Source organism: Macaca nemestrina, chromosome 12, assembly GCF_043159975.1.
Source record: "Macaca nemestrina isolate mMacNem1 chromosome 12, mMacNem.hap1, whole genome shotgun sequence".
NCBI classification, from domain to species: domain Eukaryota; kingdom Metazoa; phylum Chordata; class Mammalia; order Primates; family Cercopithecidae; genus Macaca; species Macaca nemestrina.
Genome location: NC_092136.1, coordinates 128070508 through 128090560, shown reverse-complemented (window position 1 = coordinate 128090560; position 20053 = coordinate 128070508). Strand labels below are relative to the sequence as shown.

The following is a 20053-nucleotide window of genomic DNA, read 5'->3' as shown; positions in this document are numbered from 1 at the left end:
GTCTTGCTCTGTTGCCCAGGCTGGAGTGCAGTGGTGCAATCTCTGCTCACTGCAACCTGTGCCTCCCAGGTTCAAGCAATTCTCCTGCCTCAGCCTCCCAAGTGACTGGGATTACAGGTGCCTGTCACCACACCCAGCTACTTTTTTGTATTTTTAGTAGAGACAGAGTTTCACCATGTTGGCCAGGCTGGTCTCAAACTCCTGACCTCAGGTGATCCACCTACCTCGGCCTCCCAAAGTGCTGGGATTGCAGGCGTGAGGCACTGAGCCCAGCCACAAAAAAGTTTATTATATTGTTATTATTATTATTAACTTTTCCAAGTACATTTATGGGTCTGAATTAACACCAATAAACACGAACTCATTTCTGACTTGTCTTTGACTCTGTCTTGCCAGAGATTCTGTATAGTTTTTAACACTGGTTAAAGTTAACTATGACACATAGTTAACTATGACCTCTCACCGTAATTGTATATTAAAAGACCTGAATTGTTTGAAGTTGTTTTTTTGGCATTAAAAAAAAAAAAATCTCTCCGTAGCTATTTTATGTTCAAGGGAAAAGGCACATTTTAAGGATGATTGGGGCATCTCTTTTCAGTAGCTGTTTTTACCACATTTGTCTTCTTTTTAAAATGGCTTCTGTGTTCATGTAAGCACCATTTGCTAAGACAAAAAATTAGAACCAGAAAAAGGTTTTAGACAATAGTATACGTCAGAAATACGTTTAAACTGCCCCCTCCCCAACACTCCACTACACGACAAGTCCAGGCAAGGAGTTACTCAAGTTTGCTTAGTAGCGATTGCCAAAGGACTTGGAGCTTAAGATCATATAGAGGGCTGAAGAAGTTGCCAGAGAAGGGCTCCTCCTCCTGTTTCTCACATAGAGGTCATCATTTAAGGTTAACACAAATGACATTAAAATTTCCTTAAAGATAATATTGTAGAGATTTGCTAAAATAAATAAGGATATTGTGATTTCAGAGCAAAATGTGCCATTGACTTGAAAAACAAGATTTAAAAGCCAGTCCATGTTAATTCTATTTACAGGTATTATAATCAAATTAAAACAGATTAATATCTTGGCTAAGAATGAAATGCCATGGCTGGGCTCAGTGGCTCACACCTGTAATCCTGGCACTTTGGGAGGCTGAGGCAGGCAGATCACTTGAGGCCAGGAGTTTGAGACCAGCCTGGCCAACATGATGAAATCCCGTTTCTACTAAAAATACAAAAAAAGAAAAGAAAAAAAATTAGCTGGGCGTGGTGGCACATGCCTGTAATCCCAGCTACTCAGGAGGCTGAGGCATGAGAATCACTTGAACCCAGGAGGTGGAGGTTTCAGTGAGCCGAAATTGTGCCATTGCACACTCCAGCCTGGGTGACAGAGCGACACTCTGTCAAAGAAAGAAAGAAAGAGAGAAAGAGAGAAAGAGAGAAAGAAAGAAAGACCACACAAATATGTACTTAGATACTGAAATAAAAAGCCTATTATAAGTATAAAAGTTGCAGATATAATATAATGTTATCCTGGACAGGGTATCTCAAAATTGTAGGGGAATAAAAAAACCCCAAATCAAATAACTCTAAGTGCATAATTTCAACTAAAGACACCTCCCTGCAATTGAACACCCTGGATATTTTAAATAAATTCTGAATGGTTTCCATTGGTTTCCAACCAAATAATCCATTTACGCCCACCCATGACAGCCATATCTGAAAAACATTAACGTGTGAGATCCTTTTCACTACAAAGTTCGAAGTTGCTTGAGTGAAAGCAGAAGGTTGCCCAAAAGAGCTGCTGGATTATTGTTTCTTGCACCTGCAGTCCTAACTTCTCTCTGGGCCTCAGTTTCTCTGTCCCTGAAACGATTTAGGCCACCTTCCAGAGCAGGCAACGAAGCCCTTTAATTTTTTCACATACTCTTTCTCTAATAAAAATTAAGAAGTAAATAACACTTATTAGTATCAACTCAAGTTCAGTAAACCAACTCAAACCATAACCTCTAATTTTAGACTGGGCTGTAATAAACAGAGTATCTGTAAATTGTCTACAAAATATAACCTTAGGACACTGGCGCTAGAGACATCAGCAAACAAACTTCACATTCAGTTGCAAACTAAGATACCCTGGAGGGGTGAGCACGGCTTCATTAACTTTCCTAGATAAGACAGTCAGAGCCCCAGGCAACCAGCGTCTTCTCAGTTCTTTTGGAGCCTCCCTGTCTAGAGCTCAACCCATAGTGCTTAATCCAATAATCCAAGTCCTCCTACCTGGTGCCCTAGTCTCTGATTTAGTTAGTCTGACACACCAAAAGAAAAAAAAAAAAAGAAAGAAAGAAAGAAAAAGAAAGAAAAGAAACTCTGTCCCATGTATGGTAAATTCAGAGTGAAAAGAAAACCATGAGAGTAGTGGGGTTTTCAGTAGGGGGTGATTTTACCCCACAAAGGGATATTTGACAATGCCTGGAGACTTGTCTCCTTGTTAAAATTTAGGGTGTGCTCCTGGCCTCAGAGAGTAGGAGCCAGGGATGTAAGTAAACATCCAGTAGTACACAAGACAGCCCCCTATGATAAACAATTATCCAGCCCCAAATTCTGATGGTGCTGAGGTTGAGAAACCTGGTCTAGAGTAGCCACAGGTCAAGCTTGAGAGCAGAATGGGACTGTGTGTACAGACTGCTCTAAGCAGGTCTTGGTTACTAGTAAATTATTGCCTTAGAAAGGGAAATCTAACAAAAGAAAGTGAGACTGCGTTCCTGCTCCGAGGGGCTCTTATTTAGCAGGCTGCATTAGTTGGCCAATAAACAGTATCTTCTAATATAGGATGTCACTATTTTCTAGCGCCTAAAGATAACTAAGTCTGGCAGTCCTTGCTTGTAAATTAGAGGTCACATTAACGTTATCTGGTCATTTGCTGTGGAAGAATGCTTGGAAATCACGGGAGTCACAATGGTTAAAATCCATGCTGGCCTCAGGTAATCACGGTTTTGCACAGAATTCACATTCTCTGCCTCAGGGTCAGTTTCTCAAAAGCAGGACTCACATTTTCCCGTGTGTAAGGTCAGCGCTTTGGGAGGCCGTAGTGAATGAGGTGATGTCACAGTGGGGAGGTGGAGAAACAACACTCTGGGAAGTCGTCTGGCCATTGTGTGGGAGGGATGACCTTTCCAGGTACTTCTATGGGCTGTGTCAGGGACCCTTTCATGCATGAGGAGGAAGCGCTTCTTCCTGTTATGCTGCCTCTGCAAGCCCAAGCCCTCTGCGAGCCTGGAAGTCCCTTGCAAGCCCAGTACTTTTGTCCTCTCATGCGTCATTCTCCCCTTCACAGCACTGTGCTGGCCCCGCTGAGAGTGGCGGTAATGAGCGGGCTGGGCTGCTCTAAGTTTTGGCTGAACATGGCCCAGCCTGGGCTGCCTCACCGGCAGGGAGGATGTGCGGAGGAGTTCTTGGGGGATTAGTGACCCATTTGGCCATGCGGGCTTTAGGAAACACCTTGGACTATACAGAGGAAAGGAACTGACCACTCACCTCCTCCCAGAGCCACTGACTTTGAACAACATGCTCAGGCAGGAGTGGCCCACTGTGCTCGGCCTCAGGGAAGGCACCTATGCCTGAGAGGCTAACTGCATATCCCCAAGTGCCAGAATATCCTATGATAAGACTCTGGGCTTAGGGGACATCCCTGGTAATTCGAGGGTGAAGTAACTATTAAAAACTCCCCACTCTTGGTTGGCCGCGGTGGTTCACGCCTATAATCCCAGCACTTTGGGAGGCCAAGATGGGTGGATTACCTGAGGTCAGGAGTTCTAAACCAGCCTGGCCAACATGATAAAACCCCGTCTCTACTAAAAATACAAAAAATTAGCTGGGTGTGGTATAAGGCGCCTGTAATTCCAGCTACTCAGGAGGCTGAGACAGGAGAATCGCTTGCACCCAGGAGGCGGAGGTTGCAGTGAGCCGAGATCGCACCACTACACTCCAGCCTGAGCAACAGAGTGAGACTCTGTCTCAAAAAAAACAAAAACAAAAATGAAAAAATAAAAAACTTGCCACTCTGTCGCTCTCCCTAGATCAAATGTGTTTCTCTTAAAACATGGTCCCTATGTTTTTTGAATGAAAACAGGGGTTCAGAAACTGTCCAACAAAAGGCTGTTTTTTGACTTGTGAATTTATGCCATGAAAGCCTTCAGAGTTGTATAAATGGGATCCCATTTATTAGACACTTAATTTCTTTCATTGTACAGAATAAAATAGTATGAAACCAAGGATATTGCAGACATATGAGCACTGAATGAAAAGCGCACTGGAAATAAGCCTGAGTTCATGCTGGAGGTCACCTTGGGAGGTATCCCAGGGAGGCTGTCAGTCATTGCCAGCTCTGGGCATTGGCCTCCATCCTTCCTGTGCAGTTCCAGTGGGACTTGGGTACCTGGGGGTCAGCTGAATCTCTAGTTGGTGCCAGCATAGAGGGTAGTCCTGCTGAGGGTAGTCCTGCTGAGCCATGAGGCTTAGCTAAGTGCATTGCAGAAAAAGAGCTCCAAATTCACCACGGCCCTCAGAACAGCTCCCTGTCACAGAGACTTTTGGGCAATTCCTCTTTTGTACATTTTCTTTCTTCCTTCTATAATTGATTGATCGACTGGTTGACTGTTACACAGAACTCTATTTCTGCCGTCAGGCCCTCTGGTGAGGCAGAAGCCGACCCACCGTACACGGTCTCCTTGACACCAGACATGACATAGAGCCTTTCCTCCTGGTCCAGGCAGCTGTGGAATGGATCCCAGCCAAATTCTAGTGGAAAGCACTTGGACTTTAGAATCAGAAAGGCCTGGATTAAATTCTCTCTGGTGGTCTTTAGCTATTTGATCTTGGGCAAATTACTTACTCCCTCTGAGCCTCAGTGTCTTCATCTGTAAAACAGGCATAGTATAAGGTACGTGGAAGGTCACTGTGACGGTTCAGTGAGAACATGCGTGTCAAGCGCCTCCACAAAGATGACCTCCATCAATTCCCTTTTCCTTTTAGTCACTATCTCATCTCTTTCTGTTCTGGACTTTTTTATTGTGTTAGATGGATACTGGGGCTGGGAAGGGGCGAGGATTTCCACTTGTCCATACAAGGGTGTTGCCAGAAGAAGATGGGGCTACTGGGGTGAAGATGGAGACATCCTCATTGGGAAACCTCCTTGTTTCATCACTGCCCTGCATGAGAAACAGCTCCCTTGCCACCAGATCAAAGTTCTCTTGTCATGGCTGGTGGTTTACAACCCCATTGTGTAAACAGACCTGGTTTTCTTATCTTGAGTAATTGCAGTTTAATTGGGCCTCCTTGGGATGCAGTTCCCTTCTTACCCAGGGCTCTGGCTGTTGGCACACTGACTTCCAGCCCGTAGGCCTCCAGACTCCAGCCACTGGATGTGTTCACAGAAGGGTCACTGTGCTGTCCCTGCACTTCTTGTGCAGTGAGTGTGCTTGCTGCCATGAAGCCTAGTGCAGGCACCCTTTCCTTCTCTCTGGGAATCCTGGAGAGCAATGGGCAAATTATTTGGGACTAGAGAAGTGGGAATCCACAAAAAGAAATTTAAAAACTAAGTGGGAATGAGACTGCTGACACATAATGTTTAGGAAAATTATTTATGCTCGTAACTCTTAGTGGTTGTCATAGAAATTGAAGGAAAAAAGAAAATAACCTATATTTTTCCAGCATCTTGGAATGTGGGGCTTCTCTAAGCTAAACTAGGTTCAATCATCACAAACTAGAGAATTTCAGAGTCAGACCGCAATGTAAAGACCATCTTGCAATATCAGGAAATTAAGATCCTAAGAGGTTAAATGAATTACTGGAGTTTCCTCTGGTATTTTGTTATAGCACTCCTGTCTTGGTCCATTAGTGCTGCTATAACAAAATACCTGAGATTGGGTAATTCAAAAAGAATAGAAATGTATTGCTCACAGTTCTGGATGCTGGAACGTTCAAGACGAAGGCATTGGCAGGCTCTGTGTCTGCTGAGAGTCCTGTCTCAGCTTCCAAGATGGAACCTTCTTGCTGCATCCTCTGGAGGGGATGAACGCTGTGTCCTCAGTGGTGGAAGGGTGCGAAGCAGCCAAACCCACTCCTTCAAGTCCTTTTAAAGGGCCCTAGTCCATCCTTGAGTGCTTTGCCCCGACAACTTACTCACCTCAGAATGCCTCCGCCTGTTACTATTACCACACTGGTGTTTTACACTTCAACATATAAATTTGGGGGACACATCCATAGCAACTCTTTACAAACACGTTTAATTAATTAATTAATTAGATATTTGGTGATATGTAAGAACTTATAACGTATTTTCATTCATGTATTTATATGCCTTGTTTATGAAAACTTAGTTTTTCCTGATTCCAGGAAAACAAAAACAAACAAAAAAACCCAAACTCCATTGTGCAGATTGCTGAGCAAATTGAAATTACTGGATAGTCTTCTGGCCATGGCAAATTCTACCAACCGTGTCCGTAACAAGGTTTTGAGTCAGCCTCAGCCTCCATCTCCATACCACAAGATGCCTAAAGCTGTCACCCATGGTACCACTGGGCGTCTGAAGGCTTCATGCTAAGCGAGGGGCAACCTGAAACCTGCAGATCTAGAAGCTGCCAAATGCCTCTCACCTAAAACCTCTCAGCAAGAGAGTGTCAACTGCAGGCCCCCAGGACTGTGGCCTCAAGTCCCACCCCCTCCCTGTCCTTCAGCCTGTTTCAGTGAGTGTTGGCTGTGAGTGGATGCTGTCCTGGTCTCAGGCTGGTATGAGATGTAGTGCTGGTGTTGGCTGCACCACCTCTGACTTTGTGTGCTTCCCCAGGGGGTCCCTAGGGAAGCCAGCACAGCTTTGCATTAAGAGCGTAATTAGACATCCCCTTCTCTACAACCCTCTGGGCTTCAGACTTTTTTCTGCAGAAACCTGCAGTGTGTCAGGCCTGCACTTTCACCAAGGCCCAAGCCCATTACTCTTATTGTTTTAAAAAGAATTTCCTGGCCTTGAGTCTAAAATTAAACTGCCTTTGAGAGTTTCCTATTTTGTCTGTTCCTGCTTCTCCTGGTGGCTGCACCCCCTCACCACCCTCAGGCTTGATCAGCAAACTCCGGAGAGCTGGGGAGTGGTTCTGTTTGCCTCCTTCCCTTTTGCCTCTCAAGAGAGCAGAACAAACGTGCCCTCCGAACAGATGTGCCCAGAAACCACACCCTTGCCCGTGTCCTTCTGAGGCCAAATACGCTCTGACCAAAACTGTTCCTCACCATTGCCAAACAGCCCATCCGTAGAGGGGCTGGCAGGGTACGGAGGTGCTAAAGTGTCTTTTGAGGATGAGGAAGTCCAGACTTTATCAGAAGTGTGTGGAGTCGCATAAGGGTGACTACGTGCAACTAGGAGGAAGGGTTTAAGCAGAGAAATGGCCTAGGTATTGCACACACTTTACCTGAGCACCTGGCAGGTAAGAGCCCCTACAACTGTTCAGTAGCAAGATTCTTCCTGGGCTTCACTGTTCTCTACTGAAACGTGGGCAGATGGTGACAAAACTGTTGGAGCGGGGCTTCGGGAGAGAATGAAGACAAATAACGTAAGGCCTTTCCTGCATTTCAAGGGCACATTGTATGTCATAGACCCACATGATGACTCTGATAAGTTTAGGCTCTCCAGGCTTGCCCACCGTGGTGTGGCTGTTTATCCAATGAAGGTTGTCTGTCATAAGGTCGGGAGAAAGAATGTGGATGGATCAGCAAAAATGACACAGAGTTGTCGAGGAACTTGGAGATCATGGAGGCCGACCTCCTTAGGAAGCAAAGGTTCAGAGAGGTTAAGGAACAGCCCGGAGGTTACACAGCTCCTTAAATATAGAGCAGGACTTGAACCCCTAGGATGCTTGATTTCTAGTCTTGTGTCTTTCTGTTAAAGTGCATGAGCATCTCTGACATTCCTAGAAAAATAATACAAAGTTATCTCCATGGTGCAAATCACAGTGCCCATCCACCCAGTGTTGACTCAGCCTTGCTTCTGAGTTTAAAGCATTTTTAGAAAGCACTAGCATCTAGAAATATCTATTGTGTCTTACGTGTTTATGGCCCTGTACTAAGGCTAAGCCCTAGGATTCTGAAGTCAAGCAAGGAAAAGACAGATTTGCTCCTATGGAGTTTAGGCTCCAAGTAACACATACCGAAGGTGAGCAACGAGGGAGTTACTCACCGCATGTGGACATTGAAGATGTTCTGCTACGGACAGAAGCTGACCGAAAGACTAGATCACCCACTCCACAGACACAGACTCCTCGTGTTCATGATTTGCTGTTGTAAAAATATTCTCCTTTTTTTTTTTTTCAATTTTGGGGGACTTTGGGGGGCGGAGAGGGGGAAAGCCATGAGCAAAAGGAATGGCTTTAAGATGTGACTGGTTGGAGGGGACAGGTGAATAGGCAGTTCCAGGGAGATGACCATGGGCAGTGGAGGAGGGAATGGGCTAGCAAGGTCCAAGTTCCTGACTTTGAAGCATTGGGAAGTGGTGCTAGGGAACAGTCACAAACCAATGAGCGCTTCCTTGCAGGAATGGTGGTGGTGGTCGACCCAGGTGGTAGCTGTGGGGCTGGCTCACCTCAGAGCAGAGCAGGACCAAGGTGTGTCCACTGACCAACTAGTTGCCAGACTTCTGGGGCTTCATTTCATTCCCAGGATTAGATGGGTGGAGCATTGAGGCTGTGGGCTCGTGTCCTCTGGTAGCCTCTTTCCAAGAGGACAGAGAGAGCCATGCTGTTTCCTCCACGGCTCAGCACAAGGTGTGACGAGCAGAGAAGAGGTGTGTGTTTTCCTAAGATGCCCACGGGAACCCCTTGCTCCATGGCTGCCTGGGGACCACCCTTTTCTTTTCTTTTCTCTTTTTTGAGATGGAGTCTCGCACTGTCACCCAGGCTGGAGTGCAATGGCACGATCTCGGCTCACTGCAACCTCTGCCTTCTGGGTTCAAATGATTCTCCTGCTTCAGCCTCCCCAGTAGCTGGGATTATAGGCATCCACCACCACACCCGGCTAATTTTGTACTTGTAGTAGAGACGGGGTTTCACCTTGTTGGCCAGGCTGGTCTTGAACTCCCGACCTTGTGATCCGCCCGTGTTGGCCTCCCAAAGTGCTGGGATTATAGGTGTGAGCCACCGTGTCCGGCCGAGACCATCCTTTTCTTAGTGGCCTCTTGTTCACCACCCCCGGTGCTTAAAGCTCTGCTCTTGGCTTCCATGATCCTGTACTCTTGCTTGTTTTTCCTCCTACGTCTTCAACCAGTACTTCCTTGTGCTTTTTCCCCCCTTGTTTCTCCTCTTAACTGTCAGCAGCTTTACAGATCCACTTTCGATTCTTACCCTTGTTGTCCTGACTGCCATTTTCCTTGAGCTGTGCTCTAACTCCATCCTTTTTGCTGCTAGATCTAGCTTGACTCTTTCCTGTCTTCTCCCATCGTGCATTCTCCTTAGGGACCCTCCACCAAGTTGCCATCACTCCATCTGAACTCAACCAAAGGCAACATTGTCTTCCACTCTTCTTATTTATGTCCCCTAGATTCACCATTTTCACTACATAAACATAAGCAATCTAAGTAGCATCTTGGATTTTCCTCTCTTTATCTCCTATGACCAGTCAGTCATAAAATCATGTCGATTTTTCCTTTAAAACACATCCAATATTTCTTATTTCCTCTTCACCTCAACACCCGTGGCCCACCTCTTTCTTCAGGACTGGACCACAGTGAGGTGAGTGAGGCACCCACATGGGGTGCCCCCAAACTCAGTAGTCAAGTTGAGCAATATCTTAATGTAATATCTTTTAAAAATCAGAATTAATGCAAACATTATTATGAAAAAAATCAAAATTTTAAATAAAGTCAGGAAGAGTGTTACTGATTTTTCCCAATGTGGCTCAGCAAGGCTCTGCTCCTGACCTGTGTCAGCCTCCTCGCCTTCTTGCCCTGCCCCATCTGTCCTACTCAGCACCATCAAATAGGTCTTTCTTGAAGGCATTGCTTCACCATGTCCCAGGCCTCCAGCACGGCCTCTAGTGGCTCTCTCCTGACGCCAGATTCCTGTTTGGCCTGCATGGTTCTCTACACTGTGGTCTTACCCTGCCCTCCGGCTTGAAGTTTTACTCCTTACCCTCGACTGATACCATCCTCAATGCCCAAGGGCATACTTTTCCCTTATGCTTGTCACCTCCAAACAATACCGTCTTTATCTCTCTATAACACCTCCCTGAATCTTTCTTATTCCTCCTTACATAGCTGTCGATGTTCTTTTTTACCTGTCGATGTTCCTCTTCTTTTGCTCACATGGCCCTTCATCGAATGTTTTAGGGCAAATCTTACTCAATCTTACAGTTATTACCTTATACTGCTTCCTCCAGGAAGGCTTCCCTGCTGCTATTCCCCTCCCCCTACACATTGGTACTTAATTCTGTCACATCCCTCACTGTAATTTCCTGTTTACTTGTCTGTATGCTCCTAAGGCTATGGTTTATTTGTTGCTTATATTGTATTCTTAGCATCTAACATAATACTTGTCGTAGACTAGGTGCACCGAATATATTAGTCCATTAGTGAGCATTGCCATAATTCATTGAGTACCTATTATGGAACAGTAACTACCATTCTTGAGCAATTTGTACTTAAGCCATGCAAGCTGCATGTTGTGCATGTAGCAGAAAAGACAATCTGAAATCAAATAGACTTGGGTTAGAATTCTGTCTCTATTATTCTTTTAGCTGCATGGCCTTGGGAAATTTACTTGGCCTCTTAAAACCTCAGTTTGCTCTTCTGTAAAATGAAGATGAAAATGCTAATCTTGCAAGATTGTTGTGAGGATTAAAAGTGACCAGCACGGCCGGGCGGGGTGGCTCACGCCTGTAATCCCAGAACTTTGGGAGGCCGAGGCAGGCTGATTACCTGAGGTCAGGAATTCAAGACCAGCCTTGCCAACAGGATAAAACCCCGACTCTACTAAAAATACAAAAATTAGCTGGGCATGGTGGCACATGCCTGTAATCCCAGGTTCTTGGGAGGCTGAGGCAGGAGAATCACTTGATCCCGGGAGGCGGATCAAGGTTGCAGTGAGCCAAGTGCACCACCGCACTCCAACCTGGGCAACAGAGTGACACTCTGTCTCAAAAGAAAAAAAAAAGGAGACCATCTCTGGTGCAGAGTGCCAGGGGGCACTGAACAGGTGTGTGATGTTTGTTAGGTCCTTTGGGCAATCACCTGTGGGATGGGTGAGTGAGAACCTGTCAGATGGTTTTCTCAAACCTGTGGCAGAGATGGGGAGTGTTGCTTGCATCTTGTTGACTCATCAACAGTTGCAGCCAAGAAAGGAAGATGCCAATGAAGAGGCCCGGTAAGCAGGGACCTGTTTGGTGTGGTGGCTTTTTCAAGCAATGAGGTGGGGGCTGGGCTGCCCAGATTTCTGACCTGTTAATAACCTGCTTTTTTCTCCTTAACTGAGGCAGTTTCATAATGAATTGGAACTGGTGATGTGGTTCTCTTGAGTAAAAATATCATTTTCATACTCTATGAAATAGTTATTAAGTCGGTTCATGAAATGTCTAACAAACAGGCAGGTGTCTAGATAACAAGACCATGAAAGGCTTCTCAGGAGCATCCCCTAGTAAAGATTCTCGTGGTTAATGGTAGGTTTTGTACATTATTGCCTTCTCATTCTTAAAAATAGGATCTGGTGGCTCCACAGAGGACAGTTACAGAGGAACTATGCCTTAAAAATATACAGAGGGTTTCATTTATAAAATAAAAAACGTGTTGACCAAAAGCCCAGCTGTGGGCAAGAGAGACTCGAGGAAAAAAACCAACCATGTCAAATCAAGCTGATTCTGTGCATGGTTGTTACTCAAAGGCTGTGAGTTGACCTACAATATGGCTACCCTGTTATCACCCAGGTGTGGACCCACATTATTTTGTACCCTACAAATTTACTGATTATCTACCTTCTCTCTGTCCTCTGCACATTGTTCCCAGATTACTTTTCTTCAGCCCCTCTTTGCCAATTACACCTTGCCTTCAAGTGGCTTTTCTTTAGCAGAGAAAACCCAAACTTTTAAATCTGAATTCAAGTTCTTAGGTTCCCACCACCCTAGCAGGGCCTGTAACAAACTACCTGTCTACCTACTTACAAGAACCAACTCATACTACCTACTACCACTTTACAAGGATCTTTTGTTTTTGGCAAACCATGCATGCTGTCCCAAAAGAAGACAGATGTGGGTAACTTAGAGTTCTTCATAGCATTTAGAATCAAAATTTTCTTACTCAAGACCCTATTCCTACAACTCTGATACTTGACATTAAATTTTGAAAAAGGCTCTAAAGGAATATGAAAAAGATGAGGCTATAAATTGAGAGCACAAGGCTTGATTTATAAGACTAAGAAGTGTGTTTTGAATTGATTCAGTTTCAAAGTTTTGTTGAAGACCTGCTTATTGTTGGGAATCCAAAAGAAGTATTTAATGTAGCTGCTTCAGGAGCGTATAGCATTAAATAAAATTCCAGCAAAATGGTTTGAATCCAAAATTAAGGAAACATTTTATTTTCATTTTCTTTTCTTTCTTTCTTTTTTTTTTTTTTTGAGATGGGGTCTTGCTCTGTCACCCAGGCTGGAGTGCAGTGGCATGGTCTCGATCTCAGCTCAGTGCAACCTCCACCTCCCAGGTTCAAGCAATTCTCCTGCCTCAGCCTCCCTAGTAGCTGGGATTACAGGTGCCTGCCACCACGCCCAGCTAATTTTTGTATTTTTAGTAGAGACGGGGTTTCACCATGTTGTCCAGGCTGGTGTCGAACTCCTGACCTCAGGTGATTCACCCTCCTCGGCCTCCCAAAGTGCTGGGATTACAGGTGTGAGCCACCGTGCCTGGCCAGGAAACATTTTCCGACTGATGCTCAGTAGTGTACTCTCGCTGATGGTTCCCCTGTCTCCTGGCCCCACACACGTATAGGTGGCAAATCTACCATTGCTCCATTTACATTCTCACAGTGCTCATCAAGGCCCCTGGCAACAGCAGGTTAAGGATGTTAGCCTCTGATGCAACACAACTGGTGACGTTTCCATTGAGTCCCACTTACATCCTCAGTACCTTTAACACAGTTGGAAGATAAACAGCCCCAAAGTAAACTTCGTCCAGCTCTAGTTTGAATGATTTTATTAATATTATGGAAAACCAGGTCCAATATCATGTGCATGGAACCTTCTTCTACATTTTGGGTCCATTGTCATTTTTCTCTGTGCCAATATATTCTCTTCTGTTATTTTTACTGAACTTAAGTGAATGGGCCATTGCAAATTGGGGAAGAGAGCAGATAGTGGGCAACTGAATCTAACATAGTAGTACTGAATTCTTGTATGCTCAGGAGAGGACATAAGTTCTCCAATTGGAGAATCTTTCTGGGAGTTGCAAGCTAGTCTTCAGGGGTGAGAATACCATCTTATGAGCTACATTTATTGGGACCGTAATGTCAATAGATTTAACCATATTAAATTCTAGCAGAGTTTGGTTTTCTTAGTTGGGGTTTTTACGAAGGTGCAGGGGCCCGAGAGAGTAATAATAAAAAAGAAAAAAGAAAGTCGAGGATGGGCCAGTGTAGATTAGAATCCTACTCTCAGGAAATCTTCTTTCCATGAATTTGCTGCTTTTCCTTTTGTGTCTTGGTTTTTAACCTATGTGCCCGTTTCCAGAAATGTTGAGGATTTCTTAAATTAAAATAATGCCTACCTTATATTGAAGACCAGGCCTTACATACTTATCACGTGCATTTCATATAATATATAATTTTATTAAATGCAATTTTGTATTTTATTTTGCTTTATATACAATTATCTCATACATTATTTCATTCAATTGTCCTACTTCATGAGGTAAGTATTATTACTTCCATTTTATTTTTAGAGGTAGGGTCTTGCTATGTTGCTCTGACTGAGCCTCAAACTCTTGGGCTCAAGTGATCCTCTTGCCTTAGCCTCCCGAGTAGCTAGAACTATATGTACATGTTTCCAGTTTCTATTATTTTCATTTTACAATTGCATGAACTAAGGTTTGGCTGAAGGATCAGGCCCAGGCTCCATGTTGGTAAGTGGAAGAGCTGGGATTTGAATTATGTATACCTGGCTTCAAAGGCTAGGGTTTTAAACACAGCAAAACATGACCTTCCATATAGCACATTTGTCTTCCTTAAGAGAGTGCTACGTGGATTGGGATCGTATATTTTATGGAGTTCATAAAACTACTAAGAGTGTGGCACAAGTCCTCAAAAATTGGGGGAAATGGACAGTTTCTGCCTAGCAACCAATGTCTTTAAAATCTATACAAACTGATTAACCAAAAAATGAGGTGAATTTTATTACATAGGTCCATTTTTTTTTCTTTAGTATTTATCATTTACTTGTTGTATGGTAGTGGAGTAAGTCTTGTAAGAATATCCTTTCATGATGTTTTTACAGAGTAAGGTACCATTAAAAATAAGCCAAGAGTGTATAAATTCAAGATGGTCAGCATTCCACCCTGCTATTAACCATGAGTTCTTATTTGAAGGCCAGAAAAAGTAGTCCTTAAAAACTTGAAGAAATGGAGGAAGATAGATGCATATATAGTCTGAGTGAGAAATTCTTCTCATTCCGTGTCTTTATGTGGGGGGTTAAGGGAAGAAAACAATAGTTGGTTCTGTTCATCTATAGATGATTCCTACTTACATGTGATTGGATGATATGAAGTCATAGTTCCTTTAGGGCTACGCTGAGATTTTCCTCCTAATAAGTTTTCTTCTATTTTTTATTGCACAGAGGCAAGGACCTAGCAACACTTATGAAGATCCTCGAATGACCTGTGGTTTCCAGTCCAATTATCACCAGCAAAGACCTTGCTACCCCTTTTGGGATGAGATGGCAACTCAGGAAGTTCCTACTGGTCTTGAACACTGTGTCTCAGGTAGGAACGTAAACAAAAGCTGGGAATGAGGATAGAGTTGAAGGACAATGGAAATCTGATGAGGGCTGCATTCTTTCAAATAACAGCTGCCATGGCTTATGCGGGTACGGATGCTATTGTTCTTGAATGGAAAGTCCCGGGCCTTCTCCATAAATTTTGGGTTACTTTATTCCCCGACAGGAAGTCTAAACTCTAGGAATGGGCCCAAGAAAGGTTGCTTTAGGTCTCCACCTTGCAAACAGTTTTGCCTACCCTGCATTTCCTGACACCCGTTTTGGCTGTTGTCAGAGAGCCTAGAAGTTTTGCAGTCACAGAGTCTGAACTGGATAAACAAAAAGAGTTGTGTGAATTGCTCGGCCTTCTTAAATAACATGCTTTCTTTCGATGGTCATCTGTTTCCACTGTTCCCGGCCTCTCTGTCTGTGTCCACCGGATCCCACTTCTTTTGCCTCTGTCCCTCTCTCCCTTCTCTCCTTCCATTTGCTGGTGGCAGTGCTGCCCTCTGGTGAGCGGGAGTCTCCTCCAGAGAGCTCTCAAATCAATGGATCTACATTCCCAGGGACCTCAGGAGTCTGAAGTCCTCATCTCCATGTGGTTTTCAGGAGACGCTCTGTTTCTCACAATTCCATTAGTCCTTGGTTTACCAGCTAGTGGTTTGTTTTTTTTTTTTCCTAAACAAAAAAGATTAAATTTGAATTTGGGGATTTTGAAATGATCAATTCAGATATTAAGTTCACTTTTACATAAGACTATGTTATGATAACATATTTAAATACCAAATAGCCAGTCAAAATCTGTGTTTTCTCCCAGGATGAATTCTTAGTATAAAAATGTCATTACTCTTACATGTTGGGAAAACGTAATTCTAGGGAATGACCTGGGCAGGGCATGGCAGGGGGAGTCACTAACTTGAAGGCTACTTTTTGGTTCAGTGTTATTTTACCCCACAACATTCTTTGGTCAATTACTTAAATAACAGTGGAGAAGTAAAATAAATGTTTGCTTTGTTGTCCATGCTTTATTGCTCATCAGGAATAAACAGACAAAGGGCAAGATGCTGTGGCAGTCCGTGGGCTGTGAGTGTTGTGGGTGAGGAAGCATGGGGAGTAGCTTTCCATTTGCCTGGTTTCTCTCCGGGGCAGAATGAAATCAATTCGTGTGTCCCACGTTCCCTTGACTCAATAGCCATTGATCTTTGAGGTATTCTTTGGCACTGCCCTGGATTGTAGACATAGTAATATTTATGCTGTCACTTTCTGCTTGGTATCTCAGTTCCTCTAAGCATAAATACAAAAGTCTCAGCTACCTAGCCATTTCACAAGGGAGCTGGGAGGATTTTGTACCTGTTCACAGGTTAGACTTAAGGAGTAAAAATTTGAGGACATGAGAAAAGTGATCCTTTAAAATTCTAAACAAAATAGATTTTGTTTGTATAAGCAAAAGGTCAAAATGGTTGTGTTTATATTTGTATAATTCTTGAATCCTATTAATGCCACAAGGCTTAAGTCTTATATCTCCCAGTGCAACTGAGATTAAAGCTGCCTTCATTTAACACTTTCAGCTCTGGAGGGTCTCTGCTTGCTACAAGTTACATCTTATTAATGGCTGAGACCTTCTCTATTTGCTCGTAGCCTGAAGATCAGAATGTCTCTTCTTCATAGCAAAGAGACGTGGCCTTCCTTTTCCTTAACTGAGAAGTACGTGCACTCCCAAGTGGAGATGATTTTTCATGCTGCTCTTTGTTAAGTTTCTCAAAGGTAAAGACGTTTTTATTTCATGGCCTAGGAGACAGTGTTTGGGAAGCATATGAAGAACAGCTTTAAAATGCAAGGACTTATAGCAGGATAATAGCATCTTCCTCTCATAGTTTATAGTTGCAAGAAGGAAGCTGGGGTCACCCCGGCTTTTGGTAGGTTGAGAAGATTGGGGCATAGAATAACCATTCCTAGAATGACCTGGGTTACCGTCAACCACAGCTCAGAGATGGCACACAGCTTCCATTGGGGTGTGGCCCCTACCAGTTGGGGGCAATCTCTTCACAAATGTGGTGGTTGTAGTTCCCACTGTCCTAGACTCCCTCTGATGGAAATGTTTGGCAAGAACCCTGAGCCTTTCTAGCCCCTCCTTTAACTTTTGAGCTTCCCAGATGAAGGAGTTGGAGGGATTATTTCTGGGCTGTGGTCCAGCTCTCCTCAGCGATGGGTGTTGTTTGGATGGGGATCTTGGGGTTATAGGGAAGGGAGATGAAGACATAGACCAACCAATGATTTCTCCAGCTGTGGTACATTTCCTTGGAGATGTGTTGAATATAAAGAAAGAGAAAAAATACTTGACATTTTTTTCATCTTCTTTTATCCTATTTATAACTTCCGTTTCCTTCCCATCCTCCGTCTCATGGCTACTGCCCACCCCTGCTCCCCCCTCACGTTTGTGCTCTCAGAAGGGATGAATGAACTTCTTTTCCAACGACTACACATCTGTCAGTGCAGAGAATACTGACAGGAGGGGCCATCAAGGAATGAGCAAGTCTTTTCAGAATGTTGTTCCTATTCACGAAGGGGCAGAGGCTGAGGAGGAGGAGGAGGAGGGGGAGGAAGAAGAGGAGGAGGAGGAGGGTGGCGGAAGGGTGGGAGGGAAGGGGAAGAGAGAATCAAGCAGAGAGAAAGTATGAATGAGGGAAAGCCTTACCAGGTGAGTGAGAGAGAATACTCAGGCGCCAAGGCCTGTTGGGAATCGATTGGACAAAATAGATGATAAAATGGGTGTGGTGGAAGAAAGATGTGTGAAAATGGACAGAAAATAAAGGTGGATATTAGTGGCGTGGTAGGGAATAATTGGAAAGGAAGATGAAAGATGAATGGGAAAGGGAAAAAAAGTGGGGAGCCCAGAAAAAGACAAGGCAAGAACGGGAGGGGAAGATAACATGAAAGAGAAAAATAGATGAATCTGAGGACATTAGCTATACAGCTAAAAAGGGAAGCCACATTTGCATGCAATTGCCTGTGCAGCTGTACATTTCTTCACAACAATCTTGTAGTCATCATTTTCTTTCATTTCTGCCTCCTCCTACCGTCCGCCTCTTCCCCCTCCTCCCTATCAGCCTGGAGCCATTAGCGAGAGCCAATGGGGCTGAGTGCTGGTGTTCTGCATGAATGAATGGGTCCTTTCTGTCTCAGCTTCTCGTCATCCTTCTGTTAGGGAACCTTGTGAATCAATGGAGCCTCTTACACAAGACATGGCTGAAATGTCTGTTACTGTTTATAGTCTGACTGGAGTGGAGCCACTGACCCTGCCTCCTCTCTGCTCCCTTCCTCTATTCTGTCCCTCAGCCTCAGCCCTTTCTCTCCAACCATCATAACAAGAATCATTTTTATGTTTCAGTCTCTTGCTCCTGTCTCTAAGAGCTCACTGACGTTTTACTGTCATTAACTGTCATAACTAGTTCCTGCCCACAGTCCTGTTGGATAGACAGGGTAGTAGCAGTGAGCTTCAGAGTGGTGCCCAGACCTAGCTGAAGTCAGACACTGCCTGTTTTCCAAAACTGACATCAGAGACCCAACTGAGCCCGCAGGACACAAGACCTCAATCCATCCCATCAATGCCAGCGGTCCATATTTGATATTAGCCTCACAGTTTTGATGCTCATGAGTGGTCATAGTTTCTATCAGAAAATATGATGCTTACTTAGCACTCTTCCAAACTGTTATAATATCAAATTTTTTTTTCATTTCAAGGACGGATTTGTCTGGAATAAGGCAAACTGACAGATGTGATGTTGTGAGCAAATTACACTTTTGCAAAATACTTGCTTAGAGCTAGGAAGCAGCCTGGAGCTAGAGAACATAAGAAGCACAACTTACCTTCATGAGGAGGAACCTACAGTCTTATTACCGTGGTCCTCGATTTGAGAAACAAGACAACGCTTTTTCTTCTTGTAGAATACAGTTTGCTGTGTCTCTGGTCACTGAACACAGCAAAACCTTCACTGAACCACATTCACAGCCTATCTGCCACTTCCCATTCTTCATGAGAAAGGACATTTATTTCGTGTAGTAGGAAAGAACCCAGACACTGGACTCAGGTCGCTTGTGTTTGCATCAGTTCTTCCTACCTGTGTGATCTTAGACAACTTAATCTTTGTAACCCAGTTTTCGGATCCGTACCAATGATTCTCCAAGCATGGTCCCCAGACCAGCAGCATCACTATCATCTGAGAACTTGTTAGAAATGCAAAATCTTGAGCCGTACCCTAGACTTATTGAAGCAGAAACTCCCAGGGTACATGAGAATCACTTAGGGCTTGTTAAGACACTGGTTATGGAGTTCTACCCCCAGCGTTTCTGATTCAGTGAGTCTAGGCTAGGGTTCAAAAATTTGCATTTCTAACAAGTTCTCAGGTGCTGCTGATGCTGCTGGTCTAGAGATCACACTTTGAGAACCACTAATACGTGTAAAACATAAAACAGTGCCGTCACTTAGCAAGCCTGATATGAATATTTGCTATTATGACTCATTGTCCCGAAGTGCATTTTGGGAGTCCAAACTGCGTTTCATTGAGTCAGAGAGTGACCCACTGATTGGTTGAACACGTTTGGTGACCAGTGCCACGCCCAGGATGCTGAGAAGATATATGGAAAATGGGAAGCCTCAGTTCTCCTTTAAAACAACTTTTATGCAAGTGTGTGTGTGGGTGTACATTTACATACTAGAGCAAATGGTTTCCATATGAAATATTACACTTATTTATGACATAAAGTTTGGCAGTGTTAATGTGTGACTTTGGATCTCACTAAAATCTCTAAAACAAATTTACTAACAAAATGGTGGAACTAAAGAATGTCTTTCCCAAATAAACTTTGGAAGTTCAAATGGGAGATATGCTGAGGGTCCGAGTTCATAGTCCCTCCTGGGGCTTTCTCAGACGGCCTAGCGGCTGGGAGAGATCAAACCTGGGCCAATGTTTGGAAAGGGCTATCCACAACCAGGTGGGACGTCTCAGCAGGAAACACAGATGCCTCCAATTTGGCTTTTAAGTGTTGAGAACGCTGAGGGAGTGCCAGAAAGACTTGTT

At 44.0% G+C, this 20053-nt stretch overlaps 1 protein-coding gene across 2 annotated transcripts in view; it reads left to right on the top strand.

Annotated features, from left to right (window-relative positions):
• The window catches only part of LOC105476220 (ETS proto-oncogene 1, transcription factor), a 128245-nt gene that overhangs the window by 15515 nt on the left and 92677 nt on the right, over nt 1-20053 (top strand). For both annotated transcript variants that reach the window (XM_011731932.3, XM_011731933.2), the window contains one exon: nt 14838-14982. In XM_011731932.3, the coding sequence (XP_011730234.1) occupies nt 14838-14982 (145 nt within the window). The remainder of the gene's footprint in view (nt 1-14837; nt 14983-20053) is intronic.